The 24,791-nt window shown below is 48.9% G+C and overlaps 1 protein-coding gene, 1 long non-coding RNA gene and 1 other non-coding gene across 4 annotated transcripts in view; all 3 read left to right on the forward strand.

Annotated features, from left to right (window-relative positions):
• Positions 1–4,894: 4,894 nt before the first annotated feature.
• TRNAL-CAA lies at positions 4,895–5,000 on the forward strand. Its single transcript has 2 exons — positions 4,895–4,932; positions 4,955–5,000. It is a non-coding gene; the product is annotated as a tRNA-Leu (tRNA).
• A 4,407-nt stretch (positions 5,001–9,407) lies between these two features.
• LOC123609414 (zinc finger protein with KRAB and SCAN domains 4-like) overlaps positions 9,408–24,791 on the forward strand; it is a 455,099-nt gene continuing 439,715 nt past the window's right edge. The window contains exons 1-2 of one of the 2 annotated variants that reach the window (XM_045500449.1): positions 9,408–12,175; positions 12,390–12,685. In XM_045500449.1, coding sequence (XP_045356405.1) covers positions 12,617–12,685 — 69 coding nt within the window. In that variant the 5' untranslated portion in view covers positions 9,408–12,175; positions 12,390–12,616. The remainder of the gene's footprint in view (positions 12,176–12,389; positions 12,686–24,791) is intronic. The other variant, XM_045500450.1, reaches the window with a different exon arrangement.
• Positions 20,501–20,931, forward strand: LOC123609522. The gene is made up of 2 exons (XR_006717790.1): positions 20,501–20,610; positions 20,703–20,931. It is a non-coding gene; the product is annotated as an uncharacterized LOC123609522 (long non-coding RNA).

Below are 24,791 nucleotides of genomic sequence, written 5' to 3' on the forward strand. Positions count from 1 at the left end.
ATCTGGGGTGGACTGTGGTCCTCACAGCCAGTGCTGGGGCCGTCTGAGGGGCTCGCCGTGGGTCTCATTGGTCCCCAGTAGACCCAGAGCTCCAGGAGCAGCGTCGTGATGCGTTTTTGTTAGCAGCAGCAGCAGCCAGAGCAGTGCTAAGTCTGTCAGATTCAACAAAGCTACTTCCCATGTGAATGCAGATGTGCCCCAAGAGTCAACGATCCTAACCATGCTGGGTGAGGAGTGTCTGAAGACCAGATACCTTACGATTGATTCCCATCTTGTAATGTGAACAAAAGGACCATGGGAGGATACCACAGAGGTGGAGGCTTAGGTTGATATGTTATTAGTTACCTTCCTTTCCTTGTGGTGGGTTCATACGTATTTAAAAATTACTTAAATTTTTACTTAAACAACAACAACAATCCTGCCATTTTGGATAAGCTTGAATGAATCTGCAGATGAGTCTAAATGTACTCATCTGCAGAAAGGTGAGCAAAGCTTGAATTCAGTGAATCAGGATTCGGGGCCCGGTAGCATCCTTTTGGCTCCTATCTGGTTCTTTCCTCAGAACATCCCAAGTTAACACATTAGGATTCCAACAGCCCAGTCTTTAGAGCTTTTGCTGCTCCAGGGTGTTACTGTGTCTGCCTTCAGCTGCTGCTTTTTTCTTTTTTTAAAAAAAAATATTTACTCTATGTTTATTTGAGCGAGAATGAGGGAGAGAGCATGCGAGCAGGAGAGGGGGCAGAGGGAGAGAGTCAAGCAGGCTCCACACTCCACGCAGAGCCCAACATGGGGCTTGATCCCACAACCCTGGGATCATGACCCCGTCAGAAATCAAGTGTCAGTCGCTCTACCCGCCGAGCCCCCCCGGGTGCTCCTCTAAGGTTCTGTGATCCTGGCCTGGCAGTCCGAGAAGAGCATCTTCCCCAAGAGCAGACAGGCCTGCAAGAGCCCAGTTTGGAGAATAAAAGGAAAGTGTGCCCGGCCCCTGCCCTCCAGGATGTGCAGTTGAGAAGATGAGACATACTTGGGGTGGTTACTACCTAACACTTAAAGGAGCCATGGAATTGAAAGCAAACCTCTGTCCTCACAGTAAATGAGCCACTTGTCAGGGCAGTTATCTGTGGTCCACACCCAAGACGCGACGGAAATCACACATCTCTTCCCAGCAAAGAAAAAAACGGAAAAGGTTCTTTCTTCGTGTACTAATGGTGGGTGCATTGCCTCTTCACAAACGAAGGACAGAGATTCTTTGATTCAAACGGCACAATCACCCAGTGTTGGGTACCCCGGCTGAACTGGACTCCCCAGGAAGATACAAGAGAACGTGGCTTCTGTAATAAAGTCAGTTAAGAGGAGAAAAAATAACACGACCAAGAAGTAGAAAGCAACAAAAGCTGATTTGTGGGCGAGGGGACCGAGCGCCGCAGACCTCCCTGTGCAGCCCTGGGGTCCGAGGTGGCTGAAATCCTAGGGCTCCTCTTCCTAGTGGCCCCTTTTCTGGAGGCGGACGGGCTGCTATTCACTAGCTGAGGGCTGCAAGACAATTCTACCTGACCATGCAATCAGATCACTAAAGCTGTGCGCCTCCTTCAGCCCAGGAGTCCCCCCTCCACGCGGCCTCGGTGAGGAACAGCAAGGAAGCCAAGCCAGTGGAGGTGACTGGGGACCTTTGCTAGGGTGTTCATGGAGTAGCTGGATTTCAAACCGCAAACTATAATGGTATTGGCCCAGTTACATTTCCTTGCTCTCCATTGGAGAGAAAAGTGGCTTATTTGCTGGCTTAATTTTACATTGGAAGTCTGAAGTATAGCCAAGGCATGTGAAGGTAACTTTTTGAGGTATACTCCTCTCTCCCTGATTCCTCATTCAGAACACACAGGATTTGTCTGGATAATAGTGGGGGGACAACTGCCAAACCCACTTTGGGGTTTGGGATGCACAACAAGAATGTAACAGAAAAAGAAGATAATTTATTTTAGGGTAGAGATTTCACATTTTTCAACCTACACATTAAAAAAAAAAACAAAAAAACTGGAGCAAAATATGCCAAAGTATTAACAGATGCTTTTAATGAGGTTATAGGTGATTCTCATCCCCACCCCCCATATTGAACTCTTCACTATGGAAACCTTTAAGCACACACAAAAAGTGAGGAAAATACACACTGAACTCCCCATGATACCTCCTAGCTTCAACAACTATCAATTTACGGCCAATCCCATTTCCAATATAGCCTCTTCTGCATTCCTACCCCCATCCCTGTTACTTTAAAGTAATTCTCGGACATGATAATCAGAGAATCAGATGTGTTTCCCAGCGTCACATAAAACACTCATTTTGAGAATGGGAATTAAATTCCGTTTTTCAAATTGGTATAGACCACCACCATCAGCTTTTCTTTTTAGTTCCCTCCACCCTTTAAAATTTTCAGGTCTTTTGAAGTCCCTCTTGTGGAAGATGTTTTCATTAAAATTTAGGGGGGCACCTGGGTGGCTCAGTCAGTTAAGCATCCCACTTCGGCTCAGGTCATGATCTCCTGGTTTGTGAGTTCGAGCCCCACATCAGGCTCTGTGCTGACAGCTCGGAGCCTGGAGCCTGCTTCGGATTCTGCGTCTCTCCATCTCTCGGCCCCTCAGCTGCTCATGCTCTGTGTCTCTCTGTCTCTCAATACTAAATAAACGTTAAAAAAGATTTTAAAAATAAAAAAAAAAATATTTAGGATGGGGGAGTCCTATTGCATAATAATTATTAGTAAATAGTAAAAATAGTTACATGTTTAATTATACCTCACCTTATTCCAGAAAGGACTTCAAGCCATTTAAAAACCAAAATCAAGGTAGCAGCAGTTTAACATGCCATAAAAGGAAGAGAGATAAGGATGGGACAAAAGTGACCAGAAATAACAGTAAATGTATAGCATGATAAAAAGGACCTTAAATATGGACCAGAGTTCGATTTTTAAAGATTGATAAGGGAACCCTGTTAATTGTATGACTCATAGTTTCTATGAAAATTGGCTGAATGTTTAAGGGACTTAATGAGATTAAAAGGTAAAATATAGTGAAAGAGAGGAATTTCTGCCTGGGTTCTTGATAAATAGAAACTGTCACAAGGGTTTATGTTTCTTAGAGTGAGTTTTGCAAATCAATACGGAGAGATGAACACTTCAGTTTGTTAAGCAATGTGAGAACCCTTCAAACACGAACCTTGAACCTCACTCAGAGTTGCAGAATGATGTCCTGTCACCTTTCACCCGTTAAAATGTTTGGTTGTTTAATCAACCCTTTGTTGGCCAGGTTTGCGATATCCAGATGGCTTCAAATTTTCTGGTGGCGGCTGGACAGCATGTATCAAAAACTTTTAAGACTGGATAAACTTTAATCTAGGGACTCCACTTCTAGAAATGTAAGGAAATAATTATGGATATTTGAAAATATTCATCTACACAGGAATGTTCCTTGAAGCGTTTGCTGACGAGAGTGAAAAATTAGAAATAACCCAACGTTGGACAGCACCGGTTTGACGTGGGGTGTCTGCAGTACCTTGCAATTAGGAAACCAGTAACAATCCCAGCTTTTTAAGAGGTTACAACTGCCACGCCTAGCACGTCTAGAATCACTTGTGGGATGACTTCCTTCCCGCGGAACTACAGCTTCTTAAAGTACAGCGAACCTCACACCTTGCAGAGAGGGAAATTAGGAAACCATGTGCTTCTCACTCCCATTTTCTCTTTCACTGTCAAAAACAGGTGTGAAACCAAGAGAGTCTGGGAATCTAAAACAGGGCCTATTAAACCTCAAATTAGTTCTTCTTCGTGAAGAAAAGAGTAACCTGTGCCTCCCAGAAAGAAAAACGTGTGTGGGTTAATACAGAAAATAACCCATCGGGACAAAATGTACTGAACACTCTCAAATCTGTCCCTACTCCCTGAGCTTAGCCCGAAGCGGAGCTGCAGAAACAAGGGTCAGATCCATTTATTGGGCCCCTACTTTGCACTCGGGCACCGTCCTGGACCCGCATCGGGCCTGCCAGGGTTTCTCCGCACAGTTTACCACACCCCCAGGGTCTCTCAGTCCAGCTGCTGGAAAGGGTTTTCGAGCTTGTGGTCCAGGCCCGGAGCTCAGATTACTCCGAGCAAAGCGGAGAAAGCGGGAAAGCCTGCGTGCGGAGGCGTGGCGCTGTTGTCCCCCACCTGGCCGCAGACGCGTGGGGCTCAGATCCCAGCATCCGGGAGCAGCCCGAGGGCGGGGAGGGGCTCCTGCACCCACACTGTCACCCACACCTGCACCGGCTCCCGAACCAACACTCTCATCTGCACCCGTACAGGCACCCGCACCTGCAGCCGTTCAGGTACCCACACCTGCACCCGCACAGGCATCCGCACCAACACTCTCACCCGCACAGACACCCGCACTGTTACTTACACCTGCACCCGCACCTGCGCCCTCACCCGCACAGGTACTTACACCTACACCCGCACAGGCACCCGCACCTGCACAGGTGGGCGCAGGCACTTTCGGAGCCCAACAAACTCCCCGGCGCGTGCGAGCACTGTTGGGGAGGAAGAGGCCGCGCCACGGAACTGAGGTGTTTTGTACGTTGGTTGTTGTTCCTCCCTCTCCTGAAAAGAAAACCAGCAGCGCGCCCGGAGGCTGGGACCGGGCCGGGGGCTCGGGACGCCCGCGCTCCGGCCGGCCGGCGCCCCAGCCGCGTTTACAAGAACAGCTCCTCTCCTCCCGCCCGCTTCCTCTCCCGGCCACAGGTGGCTCTCTGCTCTTCCAGCTGCTGCGGGCACCTCTGACGTCAGCGCTGCCTCCGGCACAAGCGTGTGCGTCACAGACGCGCCCGGCCTGGACATCTACTTCAGGAGAAAATCTCTCCCCTTCCGCAGGGTGTCAGGATGGCCGAGTGGTCTAAGGCGCCAGACTCAAGCTTCGCTTCCCCGCGCTGGGGATTCTGGTCTCCGAATGGAGGCGTGGGTTCGAATCCCACTTCTGACACATCCTTTTTCTCCTCCTGTAATTTTCTACGCAACGGCCTCGACCTGGGAATTATGCATGGAGCTCTCAGAGACCTACAGTATTAAAAATTGACTTAAAATTTTCTCACAGAGGCCGTTAAAACACCGAGAATAGCCAAGGCGAAAGTATCGCGATACTTCTTGAAAGCCGAGTGATTTGGGAGCGGAGATCGCCAGACGTTGGAGCCGCTGAGGCATCGCGATAGATTGGGAAACCGCGAGATTTGGTCCGCGTAGCTGCCGGCGCTGCGGCGCGGGGAGGAGGGCCGGGATGGTGGGGGTGTGTCCTCTTACCCGGTCCGCACCCGGCGCTGCCCGGCGCGCGAGGCCCGCGGACTGCCGCCCGTGCAGCCGTACGCGGGTGCTTCGTGCTGCCCTGCGCTTTCCAGTCGTGGAGCTAGTCTCACGGGTGGACGACGCGTGCGCCCGCGGTCAGGGCTGTGTGCCCTAGGTGCCCTGGGCGCCGCGGCAGCCACACCGCGCTCCTGCATCCCCACTCTGTCCGTACTTGCACGCGTGCCTGCACCTGTGTTCCCGCGGAAACGCGGTCACCGCGCACACTCTCGCGTCCCACTTCACGGACTGCGTGTGAAGTCCGCCCGCTCACGATCGCGGTGCTGCGGGTCTCTGCGTGACACGACCCGTCCTGCTGCCTCTACCGTCCATCCAACAAGTGTTTAATGAATGCCTACTGTGTGCCAGGGGATGCAGCCCTGGTTGGGCCAGTGAAAATACAACATAGGATGGGACAGGGTGGGATAGGATGGGTGGGGCTAGGATAGGATAGCATAGGGTAGGGTTGGTAGGGTAGGGTGGGGTGGAGTGGGGTAGGGTAGGGTTAGGTAGCGTGCCATAGGATAGGGTAGAGTAGGGTGGGGTAGGACAGGAGAAGATAATTTAGAAATAATAAAATTAATTTCTGCCCTTGTGCTTATATTACAGTTAAATGACTTTTGGTTTTGCCTCAGGGACACATTCCAGCCTTGCCATATCACTCAGGATAAGAAGTAAGTCCTGAATGTTGAGGTTAAATGTTTAGTGCCAGGTCTAGAGGATTCATGTCTGAATGGCCATGTGTGTTCCTGTCATTGTGACCACTCATGACTGGACTCATCACAGTATTGATTTTATGCTCATCAGTCAAAATGTGAGAGGCGGTGCAGCTGTAAAGAAAGCTGTTTTTGTGCAACAATAGGATTCCCAGGACATGTCATCATGGACAGGATCCAGCGTTCCCATTTGGAGGGCCATGTTCTGAATGCAGATAGCGGGAACCACATGGTTCAAGCACTACAAGACAGGCTCACTCCCTGCAGTATGACATTAACTGTGGTCAAGAGAAATAGGTAATGAAATATAAAAGCTTAAGCGGGGTGGGAAATGAAACTAATTCTGGCAAGGTGTCTCCTGATTAAATACATACACATACAGCACATCATGTGTCTTACGCACGTATAACCACTGCCCTCATACAATTATTTTTTGCAGGAGGAGACAAATGGATTTCTAAAGACTTTGGAAGAATTTGTAATTTCTGATAGAAAACTGGGTGACTTAGAAAAGGACAGGAAGATAATGTGAGGGGGAGGAGATAGTAGCTGGAAATCTCTAGAAGGAAAAAAAATGATGCTGTTCTCATAAATGACGTTTTATATGCCTAGTATATTGGATCTTAAGTTTGATTTTAGTATGATTACGTGCACCTTCACAGAGCTGCTGGGTGAGTGTGTCTACTGGGTTCCAGGTGTAGACATGAGAAGAAGGAGGAGAGAAAGCCCTTCTTCTAGTTTCAGATCTAAACCATGCTCTTTAGTCTACATTTGCCAGCCACAAGTTGGTATTTTGTTTCTGCCTTTGGTGTATACCCCGTTTCCAAATTGTGAAAAGATTGTGTTCTTAAAAGAAGGTAAAATGGTAACTCTCATACAAATAAAAATGAGTATGTGTCAGTGTAACAACCAGTAAGAAAATTTGAAGTACTACATATTTATAAGCAATCTGGAATGCTGAAGTAAATTTATGAATAGATTTACTTTTTTTTTACCTGTCAATTTCTAGGGCGATGATCTCCTGCATTCCACTGGACACGATTCATTTGCATTTCTGTGAATGAAAATCATTTGCACTGTTAGCGGTTTGCCACAACTGGAAGAGTTGTAAGGTAGCTGCAAATATATGACAATCTCTGTTATGAACTGAATGTGCCCCTCCAAAATCCATATGTTGAAACCCTACCTCCTAACGTCATGGCATTAGGAGGTGGGATCTGTGGAGGTAATTAGGATTAAGAAGTCATAAGGGTAGAACCCTCCAGAATGGGATTAGGGTCTTGGTAAAGAATCCTGAGAAACCTGCTTCCTCACTGTGCTCTTCAGCCACGCGTGGACACAATGGAAAGACTGCCTTCCAAACACAGGAAGGGGCCCTCACCAGAACCCAGCCTCTCGGACCACCCTGATGTGGGACTTTACACCTTCTGGAACCAGAAGATACAAACTTTGGTTAGACAGACCACCTGGTTTGTGACATTTTGCTACAGGAGCCGTGCTAAGACAGGAGTTCTACTCAAGTATCTTGGAAACTTTGTCTCGTCCATTTCAAACTCCTTTCAAAATAGAACACATCCTGCCTTAGCTGGCTAGTACACTCGCGTGGAATTGGGTTTTACAGCTGCATTTATTAAAGTGGAAATAGGCCTTTATTCACCACATCTCAGCAAGCACCTCCAATCTGCAATAATTCTGTAGACAACCAATGTAATTATTTTTAAGATTTTATGTTTAAGGAATCTCTATATCCATTTTGGGGCTTGAATTTTACAACCCCAAGATCAAGAATCTCATGTTCTACCAACCGAGCCAGCCAGGCACCCCAATGTCCTTCTTTTTTGTATGCAATAATAGATGTTCACTGAGCAATTCTACAAAATTTACATTATGTTACATGCAAGTGCTTTATATATGTTTTTCAGGTAGCTTTGTTTCCATTTACACAAGGTAGCCATGTTGTCAGGTGCCCTAGGGAGACCCCAAACCCAGAGGCCTCTGCCCAGCTGGTCCCAGGGATGTTGCTGGAGGATCCGAGTCTTGTCGCAACAAATAATTTAAGGACAGACCAGACACAATGGTTGAACGATGCGAGTAGGAATGTTTATTAAACTGAGCACACCCTCAAGATGTCAGAGCGGGTGAGCTCAAGGAAAGCCGTATGCCTCAGGTTGGGGTTTTGATCTCTTACTGACAGTTGTTGGCTGGGGGGTGGAGTATTTATTACTGGGGGAGGGGGTTTGGGGCAGCTTTCCCCACCTGTTCTCCCTTAGTCGGTCAGGGTTTGCAGCCTCCTTTGTCTTGGGTGCGTCTGGTTTGATCTGGCTTCTTGTGGATTTGTTGTGGCGTGCTGCCAGACCAGTCTTGGACTTCCCCACAGCCGGGCACCACTACCCCTTGGCTGGCCTCCAGGCACCCTGTTAGAGCCTAACCTACTGCCTACTCTAACCGTGAAAACAAGAAAGAAAAGAACAGGAGAGGAAATGCCTAGGACTTTCATCTAATTCAATTATTCAAGGTTTGAAGTCTTTTTTAATTACTTAGTTAATTTTTGAGAGAGAGAAAGCATGAATCAGGGAGGGGCAGAGGGAGAGAGAGAATCCCGAGCAGGCCCCGCACTGTCAGAGCAGAGCCCAACTCAGGGCTCGAACCCACAAACCATGAAATCATGACTAAGCCTAAGTAGGAAGCTCAACTGACAGAGCCACCCAGGTGCTTGAAGTATTAGCTCCACACTAGATGAACTTGAGCTAACAATTTCCTCCATGAAACTTCTGTTTCTCGATTCCTTCCCTCCTGTCCCCTTCCTTTTTCTGCCAGACCCCTGTTAACTCTGGAATCCTGGATGGCCTCTTGCACACTTCAGCTCCTCAAAACTATCTTCCCCAACAAGAAAAATAAAGAGCAGATTAAATAAAGGAAAGGAGATTCAAAATTCCTTGCAAAGGAATGGGTATGGAGGAGGATGTGTTTTCTTATCCAGAATCCGTCTTATATGTCTGGATCTACTCTACTCCCTGTGATGTTCCAGTTTCTGATTCTTGCACGGAATGAGAATTATTCTCAGAAAAGCTTTCACAAAACTTAAAGAATCTCCCACTTGTCATACCCCTCCGTTTGCAAAGTAAAATGGCATTTAATCTACGAGGTAGGACACAGGGAATGCCTGTTAAATGTCTTTTCTTCAGAAACCTCCAAAGAGCCCCTTCCTCCCAATGTTAATGTGACTCCTTGAGAAAACGTAAGATAAACTCCTTGAGACAAGGAACCCAGGATGCAGTTGTACTACAGTGTGACGAGTGCTGGAGGAGCTCGAAGAGAAAGCTTTCTTGAAGTGCTGTGTAAGTGAAGACCTCAGTATAAGGCAGGCAAAGCCTGAAAAGGATCTCGGGGAGTCCGATTTTAGCAGAGGGAACAACATGTACAAAGGCCCAGAGGGACCCAAAGTACTTCAAAATGGTATTTGTGAAGCGTTTGCTGCAAGGATGTGGTGGGGGAAAGAGTTGGGGAGATTAACAGGGACCAAATCATAAAAGAAATCTCTACACCCACTGTGGGGCTCAAACTCACAACCCCGAGATCAAGAGTCCCACTCTCTACTGACCAAGCCAGCCAGGTGCCCCAGAAGGCTTAATTTTGTAGTCTGGACTTCGCAATACTGAGGAGCTCAGTCTCCATGCTGGGGCTGGGTGGGGTCATCTATGTCTATAGTCTGTTATCAGTTGAAAGAATCTGAAAGTGGAATTAGAAGTAAAGTAAATATGTAGTTCCTGAGCTGGAGAAACGTGTTAGAGAGCAGAGTTTGATCTGGACAGCTCAAGGAAGATGTCCTTACATGTTATGAAGGGAATGGGTATAAGATGGGTATTCCTTCCTTTCAGATCAAGAGATTATCATCAGGAAAGGAATCAGAATGAAGCATGAGTTTGAACGGCAGCAAAATATACTTTTTTTGGCATAAGGATTACTTTGAGAAATAGCAGACACAGGAGAAGCCCAGAAAAGAGTACAAGTTACCCTTTTGTAAGGATGTCTTGCTCTCTGTGAGGAAGAGAAGGTCTACCCCGAGTCACAAGAAACAAGAAGGCAGTAACAAACCTTACTCCTGTTCATACCTTTCCTGGTTAGCTCCCACACCTGGTCTCCCTTGCACGCTCTTTGTTCTGTCCTTAGCTGAAGGTGAGATTCCAGCCTGAATTCTCAGCCACCTCTGAGAGTCACTCATTTTTCCCTAGGTCTCTCCCACGTGTACATGAGATATACACATTAATAAACTTGTGTTTCCCCCTCCTTAATCTGTCTTTTGTTACCGGGACGCCAGCCAAGAAGTTAGAAGGGTTGAGGGAAAATTGTGTTTTCCTCCTTTACAAGTGTCAAAATTCTACACGAGCGTTTTCTGGGCGTGTCATCCATATTCATGTACTGGACACTAGGGGAAGCAATGAACATTTATTCGGGTTTCAGAGCCCACGCGAGCCTGGAGAGGGTGTGGAATACGAGATAGACCATCAAGGTGTCAGACTGCAGAACCCGCCCATCGTGGGGCTGGGACAGCACGGCGTCTGGGCACAACTGGAGATTTCTGGCGACAAGCTAAGGTTCTCCCAGCTTCCTGCCTTATTTCCAGCATCAGGGTGCATGCCTCTTCCCAGCACAAAGAAGGGGGTCTGCAGGCGCTCTGGGCCGTGTTGGTGGGAGAAGCAAACAAGCCTGGAAGGACGGGCGCACGGTTGACAGCTGCGAGGCCTGGGGGCGCTCTGGGTGCAGCAAACGCAGACGACGGCACCACCGAGAGCGGGAGGCCGCCCGCGTCCTAGAGAGCCCTCCGAACCTCTAGGTTTTCCCTTGCCGGCTGCTCTAGGACCCACCTCGGCCAGACCGGGGCCGCTGATATTTACTTCCGGCTCCGCGGCGCGCGGCCCGGCTTCCGGTGGGAGGGGCTCTGCCGGCTAGAGGGGAGGGGATCCGGCGTGGAGGGGGCGGACGGAGCGGTGCAGAGGCCTGATTGGGGCCTCGCGGGCGCGCCCTTCCGCTCCGAAAGTCGCGTCCAGGCGGGCCACCGCCCCCTCCTCCAGGCGGGCCGCCCCCCCTACCCTCCAGGAAGCCCTTTCCCCCCACTTCTCCAGGCCATCTCCCCCACCCCTCCCGGTAGGCCCCTCCGCCCTGCTCCAGGCCATCTTCCCCCCTCCTCCAGGCAGGCCACCCCCTCCTCTTCCAGGCGAGCTGCTCTCCCCCGGCTCTAGGCAGGCCATCCTCTCCTCCTCCAGGCAGGCCGCTCCCTACCTTCCAGGCAGGCCACACCCCGTCCTCCAGGCGGGCCGCTCCCCCGCTGCTCCAGGCAGGCCACCCCCTCCTCCTCCAGGCGGGCCGCCGTCCGCCCCCCCCCCCCCCACCCCCCAGCTCCAGGCAGGCCACCCCCTCCAGTGGGGCTCCCGAGTCTATCGGTTGTGTCGCACGGAAGACGCGTGAACCCGAGACCTTCCTGTTTCCCCCGGAGAACAGGGGCCCGGAGTTACTTGGAATTACTGATCATCTGTCTTCTGAGCTCCCAACCTGTAGGGCTGTGACGTCACGGACGTGGGGGGAGGGGGAGGGCCTAGGCCCGGGTCCCCTCGACCCTCCCCACACGGTCCCCGTCGGGGAAGAGAACTGCCCGCCTCCAGCACACCCTGCAGGAACGCGGACGCGGGTGTGGCCACAGGCTGGCCGACCCCGGACCAAAGCCGTCTGCACCCGGAGGGGCCCCAGCGCTGACCTCCCCCCTCTCCCCTCATTGTAACAGTAAATGTCACACCCGGGGTGGAGATCACCGCCAGGGCCCCCGCCTCCGCGCCCTCGCTCTTCACCCCTCTCCCGCCCACCTGTCCTGGGGTGAGCCCACCGTCCGTCCCGCCGCCTCCGGGATGCGGGGCAGCAGCCCCAACTCAGCCGAGCCCGACGCTCCTGGTGGGCCGCGCGGGTCAGCTCCTGCTGCGGGGCGAGCCTAGGGCCCCGCTGGGCAGCGGGAGCGCGTCAGAACCTGAGGGTGTACCTGTGCTGTTGTTGCGTAGACGGGGAGCTCAGCCCCTACACGGAGGTAGGCGTGCAGAGGGTCAGTCCCAAAGCGCAGGTGAGCAAATCCCTGGGGGGTCACAGAGGGAGGGCAGCTAGTTCACCGGGGGCAGGAACAGCAAGAATCTCAGTGTGGGGAGTTCCAGCGTGTGGTCCCTCGTCTCTGACAAGCTTTCTTTGCTTAGGACAGCTCCTCTGGAAATGTTTTTGGTAGCATGCAAGTAATTTTAGCATTTATTTTCTAACTATTTCCGCGGTGTTTCCTGAGTTAGCATGTATCTGGCTGGCATCGAGCTCGCCCCGTTCGGAGCGTTTCCTGCTTCCTCGCAGCTGGAAAGAACCTCGAGGGAAATCTCTCAAGGAGAGTGTAACGGGCCCTGTGTGGGGGTGTCTCAGTGCAGCAGAGCATGAAATGAAGCCAAGCGCGGCTGGCGCTTTGACCCCAAGTTCCAGAGGAGCCCGTGGGGTTTGTGACCCTGAAGGTGAAGGATGAACATGTATGGAAACGAGAATCCAGCATCGGAAGGAAGGAACCTCATTCAGGCAGTTTTGCTACCAAGAGGCGCCTGGGCCCCTGCGAGCTGAGCCGCCAGTGGCTGAGCCCAGAAACACACACCAAGGAGCAGATCCTGGGGCTGCTGGTGCTGGAGCAGTTCCTGACCACCCTGCCCGCGGAGCTCTAGGCCTGGGTGCGGGGACAGCACCCGAAGAGCGGAGAGGAGGCGGTGACTGTTCTGTAAGGTCTGGAGCAGGAGCTGGACTGCATGAGGCCGGCCAGCAGGTGGGGGAGAATGTGAGCTATCCTGGGGGGGAAGGGCAGGGGGTTAGTCTCTGCTCTGGGGGAGGCATCTACCCAGCAGTTGCAGGGTGAGCAGGTTTCAGATTTCTCTAGACAAATGCAGGGCTGCTAGCTTCAGGTTTTGTTCTTGTCCTGCCAGTGTTTTCTGGGATTTTTCTCTAACCTCCCAAGATTCTTCACTCCAACCAAAGCCCTCCGAAGACAGTCGCAGAGTGCAGCGTTGCTTGGGCAAATACCTAGCTGCCAAAAGGAATACAGAAAGTGACCTTTTCAGCCTAGAAATGAACCTTTCTGTTGCAAGTTCAGCTTTCTGAATAGAGGGTTCTGGTGCCCAGTAATGCCTAGAATGTGTGCAGGGACAGAGGCTCAGATCTGGTGCAGTTAGGAGGGACAGTGTGTGCAGCCAGAAGATCAGTCACACAAACAAACCCTCACTAGGACTTCTACACAGAGAAACCAGGCATGGATGGTGGCTTGCGTTTCTTGCTGTTGTTGGGTTTTTTTTTTTTTTTCTTTTGAAGTTTATTTTGAAAGAGAGAGAGAGAGAGAGAGAGAGAGAGAGAGAATCCTAAGCAGGCTCCAAGCCCCACGCTGTCAGCACAGAGCCCATGTGGGGCTCAAACCCATGAACTATGAGATCATGGACTGAGCTGAAGTCAGATGCTTAAGCCACTGAGCCACCCAGGTGCCCCTATTTTTATTTTATTTTTTTAAGGTTTATTTATTTATTTTGAGAAAGAGAGAGAGAGAGGGAGAGCGAGCATGTGCCAGTGGGGGAAGGGCAGAGAGAGAGGGAGAGAGGATCCCAAGCAGTCTCCTCCCACTGTTAGTGCTGAGCCTGATGTGGGCCTCGAGCCCACGAACTGTGAGATCATGACCTGAGCTGAAGTCAAGAGTGGGATGCTTAATGGACTGAGCCACCCAGACGCCCCACGTAATTTTTTTTTTAATCTAAGTTTTGTAGTTTTCTTCATATAGATGTTGCACATAGTGTATTAGATTTATACTGAAGTATTTCATTATTTTGGTGTCAATGTCAATGGTATTGTGTTTTTAATTTCAAATTCCAGTGGTTCGTTGCTGATATACAGGAAAGCAAGTGACCTTCGTTTATGGACCTCGATCTGTCGACCTTGCTATCCGTAGTCACCTTTTAGTTCCTGGAGTAGATTTCTTTTTCTTGACTTTCTGAGACTTTGTGTATGGATTATCGTGTCCTCTGTGAACAAAGACAGTTTTATTCCTTTCTTCCCAACCTCTATACCTTTCATGTCCTTTTCTTGTCTTGTTGCATTAGTTAGGACGGCATTGAATGGGAGTGTAACAGGGGACGTCCTTGCCTTCTTCCCGATCTTAGTGGGAAAGCTCCTAGCTTCTCACCAGTATGTAGATGGAAGCTGTAGGGTGTTTAAAAATGTTAGTTATCATCCTGAGAAAGTTCCCTTCTCTTCCTAGTTTGCTGAGAGTGGTTATCATGGAGGAGTGTTGGGTTTTTTCAAATGCTTTTTCTGTCCATCTTCTCTAGCCTGTTGGTGTGATCAATTATACTGATTCATCTTCAAATGTTAGACCAGCCTTGTATACCTGGAAAGAAGCCTATTTGGTGATGGTGTACAGTTCTTTTTATACGCTAATGGGTTTGGTTTGCTGGTGTTTTGTTGAGAATTTTTGCATTTGTGTTCACGAAAGACATTGTAGTTTTCCTTTCTATAATGTCTTCATCGATTGTGGTATTAGGGTGATGCTAGCCTCTTGGAATGAATTAGGAAGTATACCCTCTGCTTCTGTCTTCTGGAGGAGAGTGTGGGGAATTGGTGCCATTTATTCCTAAAACTTTCGCTAGAATTCACCAGTGAAACTGTCTGGGCCAAGTGCTTTCTTTTTGGAAGGTTATTAATTATTGATTCACTTTCTTTAATAGTTATAGGCCTGTTCAGGTGATCTTTCTCCTCGTGTGAGGTTAGGTGGATTGTGTCCTGGGATTGGATCAGGCTTCTGGTGCCTCCCATCCTGGGAGTTCATTCCCTGCCATCTCCTTCCTGTGTTTTGGCCATGGGATCCCTCTGCAGCCCATATACCTAACTGGTTTCAGGTTCCACTGTTCACGTGCAGTCCTTTGAGACGCAACCCAGGAGCTCCTCCACGCGAGGCGGCGGCGGGGGGCCGGGGTGGGGGGTACCTGCGGGGCAAGCTGAGGGCAGTGCGAGTGTCCTCGGCTGCAAGCATGTGCCAGCTGCAGGGTTCCAACTGGTTCTGTTCCTCATCTTTGTTCAGTAGAGCTGCGGCATACAATGCAGAGTTTAATGGGTTAAGTCGTGTATTAACAATTCCCAGCTGAGCGTCCGACTCTTGATTTCGGCTCAGGTCATGATCCCAGGGTCATGGAATCGAGCCCCTCGTCAGGCTCTGTGCTGAGTGTGGAGCCTGCTTAAGATTCTCCCATTCCCTCTGCCCCCTCCCCCGCTTGAGCTCTCTCAAAAGCCAAAAACATTACAGATAATCCCAGTGTGGGGGTGCCTGGCTCCCTCAGGTGGTAGAACACATGACTCTTCATCTCGAGGTCATGAGTTCGCACGCCATGTCGGTGTAGAATCTACTTAAAAAAATGCACGCGATTGTTCTTACAATAACCATGTGGTAAATAAAAAATACATTTAAAAAAATCTCAGTGTAAACATCAACAAGTCCGTCTCTTGTCCAGGCAAATTACTTGCATTATCACGAATCCTGCTTTGATGTTCTTGCTGACCACGTGGTCACGTGCTCCCTCTCTCTCATTCTGCTGTTTGTTGACATTGCTACTTTCTTTACCCTTTTCCAACCTGACAACCAAGCACAAGCTTCAGGGGAAGACGGTTGAAAGCAAACTTGCTAAATTTTCTCACAACTCAAGAGAATAGCTCCCTTTTAATCTAAACCAGCTCCTTTTTCCAAATTCTCTATTTCTGTCCGTGATGTTCTTGGTCCTCCAGGCTCCCAACCCAGAGGCTTTCCTTAACTCAGTTCAGTCCAACAGATGTCTGTTCAACTTTGTTGAATGTTTGAGACCCTGTGCTTCAGGAGAGGGTGATCATGACTGAGTCCCTGCCCTCCTAGCCCTGGTTTGTAGTTAGACTGGCATGGGATGCCAGCTATGAATTTTCGTCCCAGATCAGCAAAATGGTTGAGGGGCAAAAATAAGTCAACAAATAGTGGGTTAAGAATCTAAGATCTTCAGTGGCTTCAAGTTTGGAGCTATTGCAAAGGCTACCACTAGGAATATCCGTTTGGTGTGCGTGTATATGCGCCTCTGGCTGTGCACCTGATGGTGGGAGGGCTGGTCCCTGATCATAGTAGTACTTGTTGAATAATCTTCCAAAATGGTTCTATTACCAGCAGATGCTTCTACTTTCTCTACAGCCTTATCACTACTCGGTTTGGTCAATCTTTTTACCTTTAGCCACTCCCATGGGTATCTAGTATTATCTCTTTATAGTTATCACACATGTTTCCTTGATGACCAATGAGGATGAGCACATTTTCATGTATCTACTGGCCCTTTGGATGTCTCTCCTTGTAGCATGTGTATCTGGCTCTTTTGCCCATTTTTTTCTGTTAGATTATTTGTCCACAGCTTTTTTAAGTGTCATATACATCATTTAACTCTTTTGTTTGTCTCTGAAAACCGTAAGGGCTGATAAGTTTTTATTAGTCTGTCTTATTATTTTTTCCAAGAGTAAGATTTCCAGTTTCTAAACCTGTTTTGACAGTAGCCAGGTCAAAGGAGAGAGTTTTATGTTCTGGGTCTTCTGGGCTCTCAGGAAAGTGCCAAGAAATGCCTGTACAAGAGCTGTGTTCGGCACGGTGACCTCAGGGCTTGGCGGGGGAAGAGGCGTGAGGGTACTTGCTCCTGTAGAGAAGAGAGAGTGTTGCCATCTTCATAGGGGTCACTGCTATCTGAAGACTCTGGCATGTGAACTAGAGGGAGGGAACATTGGTTGTTAGTGTAGAAAAGTAGATAAAAAGCCCTTCGAGCCAGGGACGGCTTCAAGGAAGATAGATTTTTGAAGAAAATGCACTGTAGCTAACCAAGGCTTTGGGAGAGTGGCCAGTGTAATAACAGCACAAAATCACTATCCCACTCTTTAATCACCCTTCCTGTTCTCAGAGATCACTCTAGCTTTGTCTCTGAACGTGATTCCTGTACATGTTGCTGTCAGAGATGAGATGCCCCAGGGACCCAGGCTTCCTCAACAGCTGTCTCACCTTCCCCATGTTACAGAAACGAGTCTCCTTTTGACCCTACTCATTTTGTGATTTGTGTATGTCCAAGAGTTTGAACCTAGGAAAGACCGAAAGCAAGGATTTCCAGCCATAAGGTGCAGGAAGGGGTAGTTCCATCTCCAAAGGAAAAGTTGAGAAAAAAGGCTGATTTGGGAAAATACGATCACTGGGTTTTGAACAGGGAGAAGGAAACGGAACGTCCTAGTGAAACTGAGCTTTTGACCTCCGCCAAAGTACAAAACTTGAGCTTAAGCAACATTAGGGCTATTTGTGAATATATAGGCAAGAAAGATTAAGCTGTAAGATTTGCAAGCCAGTCAAGTCAACGTAAAGGGAAGGGTAGTGGGGTACGGGCTGCCAGAACACAGCAAGAGACAAGAGACATAAAAGGGAAACCAGTCCTCTGGTTAGAAGCAGGACAGTCACTTCCTGGGAGCTTGTAAATCTCATCTGGGCCTTGTAGCCAGTGGGTCAGTAAGTTCTACCTGACTCCCTTCAAATGTTTACACTCATCTCTGCCTCCTTCGATCTCGAATCACCACCTCCTTGGAGCCCTCCTACATTGTTCATGTGGCCTTGGAACCAGTCTCCCTGTCTCCAGCCCTACCCCCATCCACCTGTTGTGTGGGGGTCCACCTTCCACACCATCACCACAGCGACGGTCGTAAAACCCAGAGCCAATATCATGTACCGCCTCAGCATCTGCCGACGGCTCAAGACTCTTCATGTCCAGCCTCCTCTTCCAGCCTCGTTGCCTTTCCCTTTCCTACTCAGTCTGTACATCTGTTGTCCCAAAGGACCATTTCCAGAATGCCCTGGTAACTCTGTGCATACGTTCCATCTGGAAGGTTCTTACGTCCCATGTCTAACCATCCGTACTCATGTTTTAAGACAGCCCACTCAGACTGTGCTTCATGGAGCTTTGCGGTCGATTGTCTCAGAGTTAGATCCCTCAAGGGCTCTAACCCTCCCCTTCGTCACAGCACCCGCCATATTGCATTGTACCTGCATACTTACCTGTGTGTCTCGTCCCTCCCAGAGCATCTTCTTGTTTGCTCAGGTACACAGCAAGGAACAGTGCAGGCTTGGTGCAAGCCACTATTCAGGTGTAATACAAATAATTGTGGCATCCTAAAAACCAAGAGAGTTTCTAGAAATATCGAGTAACATTTCTTAATCTTTTCTAATGTTTTGCTTACACCACCAGGCGGGTCGTGTGAGGATTCAGCCAACTGCTGGGTGGTGTTGGACAAACACACACCAGGGCACCAGAGAGTGAATCCTCCTTAAATTGTGTACCCTGAGTGCCTCACTTGCCTCACCCCTGCTCTGATCCTGATATGAGTTGAATTTCTGAAGGATGAATGAGAATTGAGAAAGCAGAGAAAACAAATATGGAAAGGCACAGTCGAGGGGGTTGCGATGCTTTCCTGAAGCTGGAAGTCTCTGAATGTGACTAGAAAGAGGGGGGAGAGAGATGAAGCACCAGAGAGGCTGAGTAAGGGCTGAGCTGGGGGCGCCCGGCTGCTCAGTCGGGAGAGCACGCGACTCTTGATCTGCAGGTGTGAGTTCAGGCCCCACGTTGGGCCCAGAGCTTCCTGAAAGAAGAATTGCATTGTAAGGGCCAAGCTAGAGTCTTGTCAGATGATTAAAAGCTAGAGTCTTGTCAGCCAGCAAAGCAGGCTGGAGATAGGATGGCAATTGATATTCTGTGTCTGAGTTGGTAGTGACAGGTAGGGCTTGTGGCAAACACAAAAAGACATGCTCCATTCACGATCAACGTCACCCCCCCCCCCCCAAAAAAAAGACAAACAGAAAAAAAAAAGCACCCACTGGTATGTGGGCCAGAGCTTCCCTGAAGCCTTCCACAATTATGTGCCTGGTGTTCGCCCTCGGTGCCTCTGAAGGCCGGTCACAGGGGACCCTGTTCCTGGTGTTTGCCCTCGGTGCCTCTGAAGGCCGGTCACAGGGGACCCTGTGCCTGGTGTTTGTCCTCGGTGCCTCTGAAGGCCGGTCACAGGGGACCCTGTGCCTGGTGTTTGTCCTCGGTGCCTCTGAAGGCCGGTCACAGGGGACCCTGTGCCTGGTGTTTGTCCTCGGTGCCTCTGAAGGCCGGTCACAGGGGACCCTTGAGGTTTTATACGAAGTCCTCCATTGCGTCCTTTCCTCTCCCTGACATGTTCTCATGTCTAAGAAGGTTTGCACAATCATGGAAGCTTTACCACTCTCCTCGTGTTCACAGTGGCCTCTCTGCGGCGTGGATTTGCTCATGTGAAACACACAGGAGCATGCATGTGCCTCGTGAGCCAGTGTCTGGAGAGTGCCGTTGGGTCCTCACAGTCGTCACAGTACCGGCCCCCGGGGGCGGGGGGGGGGCGGGGGGGGGCATCATGACCCTGCCCACACGGGACGATTTGTTACCACACTAACAAATTTATTAAGCGCAAAGTACTTGTTAATGTAACTATTCTGTTCTATATAAAACTATAACACGGTGTTGAATTTCTCAAGGTTACCTCTCTCCAGGAGATACAGTCAATGTGCGCAACTTCTTTGTGAAATGGCCTTTTTTCACCTTTTTCACTTTACTGCGCTTCTTTTATTTATTTATTTTTTAATGTTTATTTGTGAGAGAGTGGGAGTGGGGGAGGGGCAGAGGGACAGGGAGAAACAGAATCCCACGCAGGCTGCATGCGGTCAGCACAGAGCCTGCCACGGGGCTCAAACCCACACACCGTGAGAAATGACCTGGGCTGAAGTGGGACGGACGCTCCAGTGACTGAGCCACCCAGGCTCCCCGGGCTGCTGCTTTTAAAAGGAGCTAAGGGGGGCGCCTGGGTGGCTCAGTCGGTTGGGCGCCGACTTCGGCTCAGGTCATGATCTCGTGGCCCATGAGTTCGAGCCCCGCGTCGCACTCTGTGCTCAGAGCCTGGAGCCTGTTTCAGATTCTGTGTCTCCCTGTCTCTCTGACCTTCCCCCATCCATGCTCTGTCTCTCTCTCTCTGTCTCAAAAAATGAATAAACGTTAAAAAAAAATTTAAGAGAAGCTAAGAAATATGAATCTCTCTTCCAAAAGGGAATCAACTTTTAATTAAAAGGAAACTGCAGAGCAAGTCACATGAAACAAAACACTTTGTTTCTTCAAGCAGTAAATCGGCCGCCTCTGTGCTCACATTCGGAGCATTGCCACCTTCTCGTCTGTTTATTTGGGGCATGTTTTGGTTGTCACAGTGACTGGGCTGTGCCACTTAGGTTTTGGGGGGGGGGGGTCCGGAAATTCTTCCTGTTGCGGTATCTTATCTGCCACGTATTGTGTATTGTACCGGCACTTGAACAGAGGAAGAATTTCTCCACCCAAAAGGCTGCCTCTGGTCCCTTTGGAAAACACTGAAGTAAAGAACGGGGCGTCTTTCCAACGCAGGGAGACAAAGGTTTGTTCCTTAAACTAAGGTCAAGTTACAAGCAAGCTTAACTGTGCTCTCTTCTTTACCAAAAGTGACGCGCTGCTTTGAATGCCACAGAGTGGGACGAATCCGTTAGAGACGACACGACACACACCACGAGGCTCACGTGGCTCCGATGCCGTGGCGGCCGTGTAAGTGAACCCCAGTGTCAGCCCGTCGGTGCCTCCTCACTTTGCTGCTGCTCTGGTCCGCGGCCCTCCTCAGCTGCTGGGGGCCTTCCTGGCTGCCTCCGTCCTCACGCCGCCCGAGTCAACCCAGTTGTGCTTCAGTAAAGTCTTAAAATGTTTAGTATGCCTCCGTTTGTCTGTTGTCCGGCGCGAAGAGAAGATCACGTGTGTCCTGCACCTGAAATGCAGACCCGTTGTGTCTGCAGAGAGATCACAGCTTGTAATAAGTGTGGAAAGTCACAGCCTCGGTGCTGGTCGTTGTCCCTCGTGGGAGCGTTGTCAGTCAGCCGTCGCTGACGTTGGTTTTCTCTTCGATGAAACTCAAGCCGAAATGAATTTACTGAGGCAGCTTTTCACTTGTTTTCCAGGCAAAGCCGCCTCCTTGTTTCACCCCCGCATTTTCAGACGGCACAACTCCTGGTGTGAGACTTCGGCTGCAGAGCCCCCCGCAGCGGTGAAACTAAAGATGGTCTGGATGCCCTCCAAACTCATACGCTACACAGAGCTTTGCTTAGAGCCCATCGTCCTGTCACCCCTGTGAGCCTTTCCTGGGGTCCCCTACGACCAGGCCCCGTGCTCCGCTGGCCTGGGGACAGAGAAGCATGTGGACACGGGCAAACGGGGGAGGGTGAGTCTCTTCGCTCTGCCTGCGGGCGCGTGGGGACCGTGTGAAGGTCCTCGGGGAGACCGCTGCAGAAATAGCCCTCCTGCACTCCCCACCTGTTGTGCTGTCTGTGCACGAGGGTGCAAGATGCCGCTGCCAGTCTCTCACACACACCCTGACCCGCAAGCCCCTTCTGCACCCTCCGGTGTCCCCCGTAGCACCCTGTGGATGTTACCGTCATAAGTTCCCTGGGCTCTGTTCCTCTGTAGGTCAACGTCCTTGAAGAAGGAGTCCTGTCTTTCATTCATCTGCAAATTCTCAGCGCTGAGCATATGACCCGGAAAATGGTACCGATACACGTTCACGTTTCCTGCCCTGCGTCTAACTGGTCCTGAGGTTTACTCTCTCCTGGTGCTTGGATCTGTCTCCTCCCCGCACCCCCTCCCCCGGCAGGGGGGGTCACAAGATCCCTGTTTAGCTCCAATTTCAATGTCGATTCCTCTCAGCTCCCGTACCTCATTGTCCCCAGCTCATTGGCACACTGAGCTGTCGTCCCCTTAGACACCTGTTCCAAATCTTTGGAAATTTATTCTAACCTGCTTGTTTGAAATACGACCCTCCCAGCTTAACTATCATTTCATTCAGTACAAACTTATTACAAATAAAACTTCCCCTCCCACAGCAAAGCTCAGTCTAGTTCACTCAGGGTAGACTCAGTGTTGTCTAAGTAGCAAAATGCAGTTACGTGTAATATTTTATTTACAATACTCTGTGTGGACATTGGAAAGACAAATATTGGACAATACTTGAAGTCATCTTATATGATGAAAATCTCCAAAAGGGCAGAAGGCCGGGCCCTTAGTTTTTACCCCAAGTGACCTTTGTTTTGAATGCTTTTTGTTCTGTGTAATCTGAGACTACTTTGCAACCAGTTATTTTGAATAGGATTTGATATGTTTTAGTTAAATATAAAGCTGTTGGTCGGAAGTACACCTTTTTTTATTATAATCATTAACATCTGACGTATCAAAGCAAAAGAAAAAGCATTTTAAATATCAGAACTGAAAAGCACGTGACCAAGAATAAAAACCCTTAAACTAAGTATATCTAATTTTGTGGAAACTTGTCGCATGGTCTGCTTTTTTCTCCTTTCCTTACAGATGCATGAAAACATCATCACATGCATTTTTGGTGTTTATATTGAAAAACCAGTGTCCTCTGCTGATAGAGCCTTTCACCTTTCTTCTGTCTCGCCCCTTCCTCATTCTCTTTATGTATGTATGTATCTACCTACCTACCTACCTACCTACCTACTTAGCAGCCTCTGGAACCCAACATGGCACTTAAACCCACAATCCCAAGATCAAGAGTCACACACTTTCCCACTGAGCCAGCCAGGGGCCCCTCTTTATCCTTTAGAAGAATAGACCTCTCGGCAGAATGAAAATTTAGAAAAACTATGAATTGGGGTGGACAGGGCTTTAGAACAACCCATGGATTTTGAAAGAAATAGTAGTCATTCTCTCTGGAGGCCATCAGTGTTCCCAGCATTCAACCCCAGATCAGTTCTCTATATTTCCTTGGGTCTTTACACAGAGCAACTTGCCTGTAAATTAATCCAGTGGACTTGGGCAAAGCCACGTGGTTGTTGAGTGAGCGTAAACAAAGTAGGCGAGCTCAGGCAGTGGAAGACTCCTGGGAAAACCACAGTACAAGCGTCCAAACTTGATCTCCCTCTGGGTCATTAGGCCAGATTTCTTTCTTTCTCTTTCTCTTTTTCTTGCTTTCTTTCTTTGTTTCTTCCTTCCTTCCTTCCTTCCTTCCTTCCTTCCTTCCTTCCCTCCTTCCCTTCCTCCCTTCTTCCCTTCCTCCCTTCCTTCTAGTTTATTTATTTTGAGGGTGAGAGTGCAAACCAGGGACAGGCAGAGAGCGAGGGAGACAGACAGAATCCCAAGCAGGCTCCACGCCATCAGTGCAGAGCCTGACATGGGGCTTGAACTCATGAGCTGAGAGATCATGACCCGAGCCGAAATCAAGAATTGGGATGCTGAAACCACTGAGCCACCCAGGTGCCCCCAGGCCAGGCTTCTTTAGTAGAGAATTCAGCTAAGTCCTTTGTGCTGGGATCATTCAATTTTTTAAATACATTTGATGTGGAATTTATTGAAATGGGACAGTACTCCTATTTTAACTCCATTTCACCCAATTTTATTATGGACATCCCCCTTTCATGGAACATGAGATGAGAAAGAGATTGGCTCACCACTTCAAACAGCATGCTCTTCCTCAATATGATAAAGAGCATCTATAAAAAACCCACTGTGAACATCATCCTCAATGTTGAAAGACTGAAAAAGCGTTCTCCCTAAGATCAGGGATGAGACAAGGATGCCTTCCTCAACACTATGCTATCCAACATTGTACTGAATGTTCTAGCCAGAGCAATTAGACAAGAAAAATCAATCTAAGGTGTCCAAAGTGGAAAGGAAAAAATAATACTGCCTCTATTCACAGGTGACATGATCACAAAGAATCAACAGGAGGTAATAAGTGAACTCAGAAAAGTTGAAGAGTACAAGATCAACACACAAAAATCAGTTCTGTTTCTGTACACTAGCATTGAACAGGATTCCCTAAAGAAAACTAAGAAAGCAATCCCAGTTATAATAGCATTAAAGAATAAAATACCCGGGAATGAATTCAACCAAGGAGGTGAAAGATATGCACATTGAATTCTATAAAACATTCCTGAAATTAGGATCCAAAGAGGATGTCCTGTGTTCCTAAATAGGAAGACAATATTGTTAAGATGTTAATACTACCCAAGTGATCTACAGATCAATATAATCTCTATCAAAATTCCAACAGCTTTTTTTTTTTTACAGAAAAGAAAAAGCTATTCCTCAAATTCATATTAAATTTCAACGTGAATTGCTGAAGCAATCTTGAAAAAGAAGAACAAAGGTGGAGGACTCACACTTCCTGATTTCAAGGCTCAGTAAAGGCTAAGGCAACCAATACATTACCAGTATGTGGTACTGGCATAAGGACAGACATACAGACCAATGGAACGGGATTGAGAATCCAGACTAAAAACCAAATAATCCAAGTAAGAAATGGGCAGAAGACATGAACAGACACTTCTCCAGAGACATCCAGATGGCTAACAGACACATGAAAAGATGCTCAACACCACTCATCATCAGGGAAATACAAATCAAAGCCACAATGAAACACCACCTTATACCTATCAGAATGGCTGACATTAACAACGCAGGCAACAACAGATGTTGGCGAGGATGTGGAGAAACAGGATCTCTTTTGCATTGTTGGTGGGAATGAAAGCTGGTGCAGCTGGAAAACAGTATGGAGGTTCC

This window comes from Leopardus geoffroyi, chromosome B2 (assembly GCF_018350155.1).
Source record: "Leopardus geoffroyi isolate Oge1 chromosome B2, O.geoffroyi_Oge1_pat1.0, whole genome shotgun sequence".
NCBI lineage: Eukaryota > Metazoa > Chordata > Mammalia > Carnivora > Felidae > Leopardus > Leopardus geoffroyi.